Raw genomic sequence first — 13,761 nt, 5'->3', positions numbered from 1 at the left:
CTTCAATATATTTTAACAGCTAGAGCAGTGGTTCGTTAAGACATGTCGCACGCAATATCAGGTAGGTCATTTAGAAAGAGTGTTGTCAACAGTAAAAGGCAGTTTGAATGCAGTGAAACCAGTTGGAAACACTGTCGCAACAACGTGGTGTAAATTGGGTCCAACGCTCCTTCCGGTGTAAAGCGGCCCCGACATACCTGTCGTGCTCTTTCTCGACGAGGTGGTATCGGGCGCGGAAGGCCACCAGGTGCGCATAGTAGGCCGGAGCGGGGATGGAGACGGAGCGGGTACAGCGCACATACGTGTGGCAGAGCTGGTAGGTCAAGCACTGCAGCTCATCCGCCGAGAACTGGTTGTCGTCCCAGAGCACGTGGTAGTGTGACGGGCGGCTCGTCCCCTGGGAAACACAGTGCGACCAAGGCTCTAACCACACGCAAGCAGCAATACATGTCTACCTTGTAACAACAAAGCCACAGATGAATTGGGCCGATACTTTTCCGACCGTACCACACAAAAGTCAATTGCCCGTGATTATGGTTCCAAACGTGCCCTTCAATACCAAACCTGGCTTGTAGTATACAGCAAAACCTCATTAATTACCTTGGATGTCATTGGACCGGAAGAATATTTCCAGATTAAACAAATGTCGAATTATTCAATGCAGCAAGAAACCAATAAACAAATGCTTACTACGTCGACTCACCTTCATTTACTAAACAGATGTGAAACTCCCACTTCTATTTCACACTAACTCAATGCAGAAGCTGTGGTTATCTCATTACCGGTTAGAGCTCGCAGCGGCAAGGGCCTCCTCACTTCCTCCCCGGTGCCATCGCAGCAAGAGACCCGTGTCTTTATCCGAGTGGACGTGCTTTCCACTAACACGCACATTCCAGTTTTCCGCCAGCGAGCTCGTCGACAGCCGATCGTCCCCCCATTGCAGCACAGCCAGCAGGTCTAACACTGGCGAGTGGGCCGCGCTTCTTGGTTCATCCTTGATGACTCCCATCTTACTTGCGACATCACGCATGCCTTGCACTGAGTTCAAATGAAACTACTGCTTGCCACAACTGCTGCATATGAACCCGTTGTCACAATCAATGCATTCATGGATTGTAACCACGCAGTTCTGAAAGCACACTGCAACGCAAGTCATGCGTGCTGGTAAACGCAATATAAAAAAATTCATGCACGAGCACTGCAGCAGTTCCCATATGGTTCCCGCTCATGACTATGGTGATGCAGATTCCAGTGCGTCGTTTCGATTGTACGCTATCACTCGTTTGCATCGCATATTTGAAGAGCTTTACATGACACAAAAGTCGTCCGAATTAACGAGAGTTTGATGCAATGAAATAATGCACATGTTTGCAGAGACTGCAGTCCAAGTCCGAATGATCCAATTTCACAAGGTTTTAATGAAGTAGGTTTGACTGTATATGTATTGTTATCAACTTCTGTAAAAGCCCTGTGCAGAGCTTACAGCATTCCTACATAAATTAATGTGGACAACCAATGCCCTATAATATGTCCTTGAAGTCCTAACTAACCTGATGAAACTTGGTATACAAATGTAATTTACCGTATTTACTGGCATAATGATCGCACTTTTTTGTCAAAAGAATTGACCCAAATTGAGGGGTGCCGTCATTAGGTGAGGTAAATATTCCATGAAAAGAAAGATTTCCTTTTTTCATCCCGCATTTACTGCGGGATGACATCGGGTCAACAAGCAGGCAGCGGCTGCCGCTGTCAGTGCGGGACACGAAAACAAAAATGGCAGCCGGCAGAGCAAGCTGAACGAGATTTTTTCTTCTTGTGAGTACATTACGTGCATTGAAACAGTTCCTTCCATATCAGTAATGAATAATATCGTTAACATCGGCAAGTTTGCGACAATAATGTAGCCATGTCCACTTTGAGGGGACAGAAACAGATGGGCACGCTTAGCTCTCAGTGACACAGAAACACATGGCGGGCATGCTGCGGAAACTGCGGCATTTGTCTTCACTGCTATCCTAATACGGCAAGTTTCCACTAAGGGTAGGCGAATATCTTAGCTGCATTACAAGCATCAGCGTATAAATAGGGTACACTTCTAACGTACGAGTGTAAACGTGGCCACTATCGTCGCCGCTCGCGATTTGTTGCGTGCCTATAAGTGCAAACAAGAATCAAAAGGCACCCTCTTTATGTTATTGTTGTTGACCAAAACCATTATGAAGCCTACAAATAATAAAGCTGAGGCAAGTTTGGTTGTAATTTTTTTTTTCATGGAAGTGCGGAAAGTGATGAAAGGAATGAAATGGGGCATCTGCTCAAGTATGTCGGGTGTGTGCAGACCGCTTGGTATGTCTTCAAGAGCCGTTCACGTAGCATTTGACAGATGGTAAGTGCGATCATCATTAGCTAGACTTGGCACACGACATATCACTGCGACAAGTTCGGGGTGCGATCATTACACGCGAAAGAAAAATAGAATTTTGACGACTAAATTCAGAGGTACGATCATTACGCGAGTGCAATCATTATGCAAGTAAATACGGTATATTATGCTGACATCAGATATCAAACAGTTTGGAGCTATCTGCTATAGCTTTGTTTTACAACAATTGGCATCCTCTAATTGACATCCCACAACTAATTCATTCATATCGCTCTTGATTTTTGTGCCATAAAGTTTACAAAGCACTACTTCATGATATAGAGCTATTGGTTTATTTATTACTGCACAGTAAGCAGAAGAGAAAAAAATTATGCTTTGTTATGCGTATTGTCTTACAGATTACTTTTGCAAATCGTGAATTAAAGAAATATTAGAGTATGTGGACAAAAATGGACAGTAGCACTCTACTATGCTTCAGGACATATAAAAAAAAGAAAGATGAAAAAATCTCTCTTCACTACAGTCGAACACGGATATATCGAACTCGAAGGGGATCGCGAATTAATTAGATATATCAAAAATTCGATATAAAAAATACAGGCCCAGAGACTACCTGTGGCGGACGATGACCTACCGATCGCGCATTCAAGAATGACAACTATTTCCGCACACACGACGCAACGTAATGCTTTATTTGCGTGAAAAAAAATCGCTTATGTTGGTCTGCTTCTTCGCCTTGCAAATGAAATTAAAGACGCCAACCTCGATCTTATCGAGGCTGTTCAGGTGCGAAAGCCCGGTGCCTTCCATGTCGCCGCAACAACGGCGAATCAAGCTGAACGCTGCCGCCACTTCAGCGGCGGAGTACGAGCGTGTAGCCGCGCCCTCGTCCGGACGATCTTCGTCGCCACTCGAGCTGTCAGCCTGGGTCCCTCCGACTGCAGCTACAATATCCTCGTCGGCGAGGCTCGCAACAGCCTGAACATTGCTGTCAACGTTCACATAATCGTCAGCAGACACTTCGGCTGGAACGGCAGCCGGGAAAAGGGACGACAACTCGCGAAACGCGTCGTCCATGCACTCGTTGTCGCCGTCGCCATCTTCGCAGGTTTCAGGAAGTTTGGCTGTCACGAGGCCTGCCTTCCGGAAGCAGTTGGCCACAGTATCCTGCTTCACGTCTCTCCAGGCGCCCGTCATCATTTGAATGGCCCCCAGCAGGTCAACCTTAAGCTCGGTGCCCATGCGGAGGTTCACCAAAAGCCTATCAATGAGTCGCCTCCTGTAGCCGACTTTGAACGACTTAACGATGCCCTGGTCGAGCGGCTGCAACTTTGCTGTCGTGTTCGCCGGCAGAAACTTGAGCGCGATGTTTCCGAGCTTGCAGGTGGTGTGATGGGCCGAGCAGTTATCGACGAGGAGGCAAGCGTGACGCCCCGATTTGCCCAGTTCGGCGTCCCACGCTTGCAACCATTCTGTGAGCAGCTGACGCGTCATCCACGCCTTCTTATTGAAGGCGTAGCGAACGGGGAGCTGCTTACAGTTTTTGAAGCAGTGCGGTGCCCTTGCTTTGCCAATCACAAAGGGCTGGAGCTTTTGAGAGCCATCCATGTTAGCAGCGAGCAGAACACTCACGCGGACTTTGCTCATCTTGCTGGACAGCATCTGCCAAAACAACCCGGTCTCGTCGGCGTTGAAGATTTCCGCGGAGGAAAACTGCGCAAATTTCCGGCCATTCCTTCGAAATCCACTGCTGGATATCCTGGCTGATGACGGCTCCGCTTTCCCCAGAAATGGTTTTGCCAACTATCTTATGGCGGTTCTTAAACCTCTGCAGCCACCCTGTGTTGTCGGCGAAGTTGTCATCACCGAGTGCAGCGGCAAACCATTTGGTTTTAGCCATTAGCATTGGGCCATCCACCGGAATGTTCTTAGCCCGCACCTCTAAAAACCACGCATAGAGGGCCTTTTCAACTTTCTTGTGGGCAGGAGCGCGCACACGACAAGCTCCCGACGTTCGTAACTCCGCCGCTTTCGACTTTATGTCCGCCTTGTTTTTTAACAAGGTGCTTAGAGTGCTCCGAGGAATCCCGAAGTCTGCCACCGTCGCACTTTTCTCGCCAGCGTCAACACGCTGAATGGCTTTCAGCTTTGTCGCAAAGTCCAGGTTCTTACGCTTCTTGACGCTGCTTGTGCTTGCTGCGGCCATTGCTTCCGCGTCAGCTCACCACGATGCAGTCACACGTGTCGCGAGACGCACGCAAAACAATAATGAACACGAAACACAAGAACGCACACAAAACACAAGAATTCACGTGCGCAGCCACCGCCAACAAAGCGCTCGCGATGGCCACCTCCGAGGGCGACAGCGACGTACGAAAGGCACGAGCTGTGGTTGGCTGAGCAAAACTCGTGAAAAAGCAACACGAAAAAAAAAAAAGCCAAAAGGAGGAGGCCACCGCTGCCTTCGTTCCTGGCTACCTTTTCCGAGCCGATCACTATGGTTACGTGGGGGAAGGATGAGAGACACTGGGAGAGAGAAAAATAAAAGCAGTTCCGCAAGCAGGGTGTTGCCGCAAGTCAAAGAGCGTGCGCAGCGGGAGTACCGTCTGAGCCTCCCTCCCTCTCGCTCTCACATTTTCCGAGCCTTTCGGGGGAGGCGCGGAGCACGCGGGTGCAGTGAGTGCCGAGATCGCGCGGCGTTCTATATATCCAATGGCGGGTAAAAATATCGTTCGATATAAACGTACGAATTTCTATACTTTTACACAGAATTTTCAAGGGGATAATATACGAGTTCGATACAGACAATAATTCGATATATGTGGGTTCGATATATCCGTGTTCGACTGTATTTGCAAAATGGTGAAGGGATCAGTGACAGCAAGTGCCTGAAAATTAAAAGATGAGAAAGCATTGCACACAGCTTTCCTTTTTTTGTCAGATTTGTTGCAAAAAAGCCTTCCTGGACAGCAGTCCTTCACCAGCGTGATCACGTATTCCTTACAGTGCAATGCAATCCTTGGCATTTTTTAGCAGTATCATGCAGACTCTAGGCCATCTTTAAATGCCTTGCAATCTTATCAGGAACCACCAATGACAGGATCAACAGGCCCAACAGAATCGCTGGTCCTTTGTTTGGGATACTGGCTGTGTTCACTTCCATGGATAGCCTTTTCGCTGTACTCTATCTCTGCACTCCTTATCTACTGTGCCCCTTGACAAAATACTTTCTGTGAAACCATGTGAAATAGCTTGGTCACTGCAAAAAAATGTAAACAGATCTTATCTTGCGCAAATCATGTCCCCATCACGATCGTGCTGCAACCAAAGAAAAGCGAGATACCCAGGCTGACCTTGAAATGTCAGTCTTGGAAACTCGAAATGCGCAGCTTGGTGCTGCCCGAATGCGCGTGAAACAACCGTGCCAGTGATTAAAATCTGCGTCAACCAATAGGAGTGTTCCGTGTGCGCCACGTGACTGCAGTAATGAATGGCCATGCTAGATTTCCCCTCTCACTATCGCTTTTTCGCGCGCACATAGAACAGTGCTGCTGCCATCTGAAGCCTCTCCCTGTTCACGGTGATACCCGGACAGCGGCGCTCCGCTCCGACGGCTCTCCCCGAAACCCGATTTTTTTCACAGTTTTTACAGCACACTAGGATACTGCAGTGTTCTGGATTTCTAGTGCGTATATTGTTACATTACAAAAGAGGTGGAAGAAGGTCCGACGATTGCGAAAATGAATAAATAAAAAAAATAGAAACTTTTGACCAAATTGACTGTTTGAATTGCGACGTCCCTTAAGGTGTTGCATATGGTCGTGACAGTGGCACCACGGATGCACCAAAATTATTGGCACTCTCAGAATTTCCAAATGTCACCCCAGTATTAGTGGAATATCTGTCTCGCTGCAACACAGAGGTTTGCTCAGAGCCTTACCAGCATAACTTCACCGGTTTGTGCAATTCACAGATGGCTATGCAATGTAACGTGGACATGCTATCAGACATGGCCAACGTAAATGCACACATGGAAACCTTACTGGTACATACAAAGCCGAACAACCTAACTGCCTGCTGGGAACTACACACAAAACTGTAGTTCGCGTAAAGTGGCAACTACAGATTTGCACGCCTCTCTACGTGCCAATAACGAAGAGAGAATCGGCCACATCAGTCAAGGGTGCAGTGCTGCAACCGTGTCCCCGCACCTGGATGCCCGCATGCGAGCAGAGGTAGAAGTCGAACTCGGTGGGGTGCGTGATGCCCAGGTCGACCGTGGTGCCCGCGGGGATGTTACCACTCTTGCCAATCTGCTCCTTCTTGTCAGAGCAGAAGAGGCGCGTGTGGTGCCGCTTTTGGACGACAACGAACGTGATGCCCGGCTTATAGTCCGGCTCGAGCTTGAGGCACGCCTCGCGCACCGCCAGCAGCTCATGGTGCAGCACCTGGGCAAACTGGCCCTCGGAGACGCCGTCTCGGTAGAAGATGATGCGCGTTGGCTTGAACCGCGTTGACTTGTAGAACTGGATGAGCAGCTCGCGCACCATGGATGCCAGGTCCTGGATTATCTCCTGGCGGTGCTGCTGCACCCGCACCGTGGCCGCATACCGGCTGGGGTGCGCATCCATGCTGCCCACCACCTGCAACCAACACACACACGGGGGTTCATCTCTGCACTGCCCGACCACACACGGCCGAATGAAAAAGCGCCCAGGCGAGTTGGGCCAGAAATACAGTCAATGTCTCACTTCTCAGGCTCCCTAAGGGATCCGAAAACATCCGAAAAACTGAACGCACACGTTTCACTGCCCTCAAGGGCTCAAATCACCACAGCCATATCCGAAATAGCCCCGAAGGCCTGCCAGTGCACTTGTATAGTATGGTCTATGTGCTGCATGAAGTGCAGCACGGACAACCTGAAGGTTTTCCATGCTGCACTCCTTGGAGTGTGTGGCACATGGTCCGCTGATAGCATCGTCCTACCGTGGGCCGCTCAGTCAGCTGCGGCAACGAAGCAGACAGGAAGGATTTATAGGCTTCGCTTCATACCACTGACATGAAGATATCAACGACACGCAACGATACTTTACCTTTGATCGCACATTCTCAAATTTGACGGCCCCTTTAGTGCAAGAAAAATCCAATGGAGGCTACTTATTTGCATAAAAGGCCAAATTTCAATGTAACGAAATTTTGATGTAATGAAGTAAAGTGCTGATCTTACCGTCTTCTTTAAGACTTTACTGTACTCGCACTTGAAGTTCCACGATACAAGAAATTACATTCCATGGCGCTACCAGTGAGGTCCACTTGGCTATGACGCACAGATTTTACTACAAGTGCGACAGACTGGAAGGCAAGGCCACTACTGACCGCAGCAATGGAGGGCTTCTTGTTGTCACCAGCGGGAGGATGAGTGACGTCGGCACCAAGAAAGATGACTGGCTCGTTGAACACCTTAGGCCGAATGCTGGGCACTAGGATGGAATTGATGCCACCCAGCTTGACGTTGATCTTCAAGCACAGGTTAGACAGAGTCTGTGGGGACGTCTTGTTGACGTTCTTGGCCTGCACGCATTGCGTGGCCATGCCCAGCACCGTGTCCCCAACTCGCTTCACCTCGGCTGCAACCAGGAACAGCAAAGAGTAGGGCTAGTTACCACTCACACTATCGCCACTTCAATCGCATTGAATGCAATTGAACCTCGATATGACGAAGTGTTATATCACACTCGCAGCGGTGGCGTAGAGGTAGAACATCCGCCTTGCGTGCAAGAGGACCGTGGTTCGAATCCCAGTGCCGCGCAATTTTCCACCGGATTAAAAAAAACACCCGCATGTTGATAAAATTGCATAAACAGGCCTGGAGTGCGGCCTTATCCCAGCAACTGGTCTCCCGAGTTACTAAGCAAGGCAATATCATCAGCGAATCCCAAGTTGCTAAGGAATTAACTTTTAACTTAGCAGCTATTAACTCCATTAACTTTTATCCCACGTTCTTCCCAATCCAGGTCTCTGAATGTAAACACGGTGTGGATAGCATTGGAGAGATCGTATCCCCCTGCCCGACGCCAGTGATGACGCCTTGCAGCGTACATCGCTGAAATGCGTGATCAGTCCCTGCCAGTGAAGTGCGACATGGTCGTGAAACAAGCCCGGATTTTCACCTTTTAACGCCCTTCTCCACCGTGAGTACAAGTGGCTGGCAGCAGAAGACCGCGAACTTATGCCAACCGGACCTGTCAAAATAGCCTCCCTGATGGCTGCATGTGGTTGGGTGCATTCGGCGTGGGCTGCTGTTCCACAAGTTTGCCAAATAAGGAATTTCGCTGGACGACGTGCTGTGGGACCGTAGCAGCGCTGACGATGACAGCACTAGTTAAGACGAATAATCCAGTGACCATGTCAGCTACTAATAAATTTGCGTTATTGAATGCACCCTCGGGTATGCTCTTTTTTTTTTTCCTGTCACGCGATATGGGGAGCGGGGGTCGACTTACAGTCTTGTAAATACGGTACGTAAGGGGATTGTATCACCGCGGCTCTACTGATACTTACACTTTGCAAGGAGCAGACCGCTAGTGTGTTGAGCAGAACATCTTGAGGGGCTAGTTGGTTCATTTCTAAGGACTGTTTGCTAATTACGCAAACAGACCAACACACAAATAGGAACACAACGAAAGTTCGGCCACAACACTTTGAACTTCCTTTCCATCATACTCCTTGTGTGTTCTCCACCTCAGGCAATTTGCGATCAGTCCTTAAAAGAACACTTAGTTAAACTTGGATGTAACGAAATAAAAAAAAAGTCAGCAATTTTTCATTATATCCAGGTTCTCGTTACATGCAGTTTTCAAATAAAGACTAGCATAGACCATGCAAAAACAAAAACTAATTCAATCGATGCCAATCCTGGTTAACCCACCTCGGAAACGTTTATTTAACAGAACAATACTGCACGATTTTTGCTTGCTCTTTCCACCCAAGGGATGATGTTAAGCGGCACCCCAAAGAAACTATATTATCCAAGGCTGCCTCATCGACCTGTGAGCCGAAGTGACAGTGCAAAAACATCCAATGTGTCCGTAACCTCCCTCAAGGTAGGCAACAGAAACAGTGCAGCTGCCTCTGACACGTCACTGTCACCACGATCTTGAATAGTTTCCACAAGTGCCGCATATGAAATCTCTTCCATAGATACAGCACCATTATCTGCATACAAGAATTCACCAAGTCCCATGTTGTTGGGAACTCTCCCATTCGCACGTAGTGCCACCCACGCTTCAGGCAGATCAGGTGGGTTTGAAGGCACCTTTTCGTCTTTAGACTCCAGCTTGGGTGACCTTACTGTAAAAACCGGACTATAGGTCGGACCGGAATATAGGTCGATCCCCCAACTAACTAATTCTAAAAATGAAAAAAATCTTTTTCAATGGCAAAAGTACCGAAAGACACCCTTACCTTGAAACAAATGCGACTCATGCACAATAGTGACTATTTAAACGCTGCTCGCATGTGCACCTGGCCAAGTTTTTAACAGTATCGCACGACCATCGACCAGCATGCTTGTCAGCACCTTATTAACGGAGCTGAGCGGCAAAACAAATGAGATACGCGCACGTGTACACATGCGCTTGCTTTCGCTGTTTCGCCGCTCCGTGCCATGATGATAAGGCGCTGACAAACATGCGGGTCGATGGTCGCGCGATACTGTTAAAAATTGGCTGAGTGTACAGTACACAGAAGGGCACGAAATGCGCAAGCACTACTCCGAATCAGAACAACGCCTTTGATCAGAGTGGTCCGAACTAGAGTCTGATGACAAGTGCTTCTCACTGCCCAGTCCATAAGCGCGCGCAATCTCTACCGCTTTCAAACGGATGCATTCAGCAGTCACAGGCAGCGATCTTACACGCAGCTCCCGGACGGACTCCGCAACCTTGTCTCCCAGTTCTGTTGTAATACATTGCTTCTGCCTCCGCCCCTACCGAATGCTCTTTTCAGATACCCCAAATTCACGCTGTGCCACAAGGTTGCCGTAGGCTTCCGTGCACTCAATCGCCTTTTTCTTGAAGGCGACGGTGAATTGCCATTGGCTTCCGCTCATTTTGAACCAAAATGTGAAAAAGCAACCTTTAGCCAATGTAAAGCCCAGGATACATGGAGCGGTCTTTTACGGCGAACATTGCGCGGCAGAAATAGACGCTGCAAGACGACGTCGGTGGTTCGCTGGCTTCGCTTACATGCAGCGAGATACGGGCGGACGCCACCGCGCGCCTGCCGCATTGTTGCCAGACTTACTTTACGAATATGTTTCTGCATAACGAAAAAAGAATAAGCAGGATTTTTATTGCATTATTTATTGTTACTGACTAAACAACTTCGAAAAAAGTTTCATAGAGGCGCTTACGAACGATTTCTACACATTTCATTTATCTGCAAGCATTTGAGCGGGCTGGCCTTGCGCAGTCTGGCGGGTCTGGCTACGTTGAGTGAGCGGTCACCTGCGGTCACCACGGAGTGCAGGCGTTGCAGAAGGTTTTGTGGATCTCCAACAGCGACGTTTGTAAAATAAATTGCGGTTATTGATGTTTACTTCAGTGTCAGTTCCTTTTTAAAGCCTCCTGCAATAACAAGCGTTTAGTACTGCAGCCGGAGAGGATAGAATTATCGATATTTGGTGTGAAATGGGCATGTCACCGGCTCTCGTTCTCGGTGCCCCAGGCATTGAGTGCGCTGCCTGGGCCCACACAGATGCAAACAGCCAGGAGATCAGGCATATTTGGCTTCTAACTGTAATGTGTCGCCCCTCCTTTTCCTCGAGGCGTTCGAGCCGAAGGGGCTTTGGTTGTAGTAGAGCAGGGCGATTTCTAACCGAAGAAGCACAAAACCAAACTTTACGAGCACGCGTGCCGAGAGCGGAAAAGAAAAAAAAACCAGCTTCGGGTGCCGCGAACGAGAAACCGTTTCGTCCCCTATACTTACGCCCATATGGGCGCCGGCGTCGATCGCTGGGCGTCGGTTTTTCCGATCGGTCTGGATAGCCGGCGGGAGTCAAACTTTTGGACGCCGAGGGGTGAGCGTTCGACGCCAGGCGTTTTTCGCCGCCTGGATGCCAGTTTTTCGCTCCATGTATCCCAGGCTTAACTTTGTCACAACGGAAACACAAAATGCCGGTGATGTCGCCACGCCGCGCTGCTGCTGGCTGTTTACTTCATCCGCCCATTGTTGCAAGACTTCCATAGTTTTTCTGCCAATGTCTGGTCTATAAGACGAGGGTTGACTTTTCGCAATCGTTTTTTGAAAAAAGTTTGACCTATATTGCGGTTTTTACGGTAGATACCTGGCCCTTCACAAAGCAGTTAGTGACTGTCTGCTTTAACTTCCTACCAGGACTCAGCAAGCATCTCGATTGCTTGACAGATGTTGATCTTCACCTGGCGTTCAAAACGGACATCCAGAAGAATCTTGTCTATCAAGTGATGGCGACAGCAGCAGTCCGCAATTTGCACGAAAATACTGCAGTTCGATGTTGGAGAGTTGAAGGCCTTCAATGTGGTGCCTGGAGCAATTGTTAAGCAGCAGGCAGATTTGGCACCCTCGTTGCTTCACGTTTTCGCTGAAGTGCTTCAACCAGTTGCAAATTTCCCATGTCATCCAGGCTTTCGAATTGGCCACATATTTCACTGGCATTCGCTTGGTTCCTTCGAAACATCTTGGCCAGGCATTTTTCCCAGTAACAAATGATATTGACACATGTACTTGTACCGTATTTACACGATTGTAAGTCGACTCCCCCATATCACTTGACCGGGGAAAAAAAAAAAAAGAGCATACCCGAGGGCGCATTCGATAACGAAAATTTATTAGTAGCTGACATGGTCACTCGACTACTCGTCTTCACTAGTGCTGCCATCGTCATCGTTGCTGCGGTCCCACAGCGCGTCGTGGTCCAGCAAAATTTCAAATTTGGCAAACGACCGCACCAGGACATCTTGCAGAACAGCAGCCCACGCCAAATGCACCCAACCACACGCAGCCATCACGGAGGCTCTTTTGACAGGTCCAGTTGGCGTAATTTCGCAGTCTTCTGCCGCCAGCCACTCGTACTCACGGCGGCGCAGCACCTTAAAATTAAGGCGAAGGTCCGGGCTTGTTTCATGACCACGTCGCACTTCAATGGCACGGACCGATCACGCATTTCAGCGACGTACGCCGCAAGCTTAGCCTACAGCTCCGGAAAGCGTCCAGACTTCGGCACGTGGGAAATTTGTCACTTGCCGTCACAGGGTGAAAATTTTGCTTCGCTGCAGTCGCCACTCTCGCACCACCCATTTAGAAACATCGAAATTGCGGCCCGCTGCGCAGTGATTTGTTTCCTCGGCGTAAAGGATGGCAGCCCCCTTGAACGCTGCTGTGAACGAGTGCCGAACGATTAGTGGGCCTGCAGCACTCATGACGACTGGGGAAGCATAGAAGTAGCACGTAGCCGGCAGTCAAGTGGAACGCGTCAAAAAGTTGGTCAAACCAATTCCAATGTCTTTAAACAGAGAAAGAGAAACCCGCGAGCGGCGTCTGCTCTTCCATGAACTACCGATAGCCCCCCGCAAGCGCCGCTGTTCTGAGGGTGTCGCCGCAAATGGGAACAGCGGCGCTTCCATCAACTATCGACACCCTCCCATGAGTGTTGCATGCACTGTAAGCTATGACTGTAAGACTCTCAAAAATGTTGAAAAACCCTTCCGAAAAGCGAACAAACACGCGGGACAGCAAAAAGATACGGGTAGGGCCATAGAGAAAACATAAAATTGTAACTACGTTGTAGCTCTTGTTAGTATCGCTTTTTTTGGCGGGGCCATGTTTTGGTTTCGATTGTAAGTCGACCCCCCCAACTTCAGACTCAAATTTTAAAAAAGGGGTCGACTTACAATCATGTAAATACGGTATACCTTTTTCGGGTGACCACTTTTCACCGTCTAAGAAATGTTATCGCTCGGGGCAGGATGCACCCGCATTTATCGGAAGTTTCTCCAATGTTATCGTCAGTTCTTGCTGCTGTCTGTAACAGTCACCGGAGCTTGTGTAATCTGATTGCATGTGCAACGAAAATTGTGAAGAACTTTCTGGAAGACGCAGGGGCACCAGCGATTACTCTGGAACCTTAGATGGCTCACGCATAAAAGCCGATCCGCTTGACCGGCAGATCAGATTTCAGCGATCGCTAACTGTGTCCACCACCATCGTCATGCTTTAAGCGGGGAGGTGGAGATCAGAACTAACTTTTTTGTTATTTGACCTAAAGTAATAAAATTTGGCAGCCACACTCACAAGTGTCTGAAATAAAGAAATATGCAGTTTCATTACGATACGTT

At 48.7% G+C, this 13,761-nt stretch overlaps 1 protein-coding gene across 2 annotated transcripts in view; it reads right to left on the bottom strand.

Moving 5' to 3' along the window:
• The window catches only part of AGO1 (protein argonaute-2), an 83,662-nt gene that overhangs the window by 12,854 nt on the left and 57,047 nt on the right, over nucleotides 1–13,761 (bottom strand). For both annotated transcript variants that reach the window (XM_065447709.1, XM_065447710.2), the window contains exons 8-10: nucleotides 7,763–8,013; nucleotides 6,598–7,029; nucleotides 198–397 (exon numbers count right to left, since the gene is read on the bottom strand). In XM_065447709.1, coding sequence (XP_065303781.1) covers nucleotides 198–397; nucleotides 6,598–7,029; nucleotides 7,763–8,013 — 883 coding nt within the window. The remainder of the gene's footprint in view (nucleotides 1–197; nucleotides 398–6,597; nucleotides 7,030–7,762; nucleotides 8,014–13,761) is intronic.

This window comes from Dermacentor albipictus, chromosome 5 (genome assembly GCF_038994185.2).
Source record: "Dermacentor albipictus isolate Rhodes 1998 colony chromosome 5, USDA_Dalb.pri_finalv2, whole genome shotgun sequence".
In the NCBI taxonomy this organism is placed as follows: Eukaryota; Metazoa; Arthropoda; class Arachnida; order Ixodida; family Ixodidae; genus Dermacentor; species Dermacentor albipictus.
The sequence above is the reverse complement of the archived record's forward strand: the minus strand, read 5'-3'. Positions and strand labels throughout refer to the sequence as shown.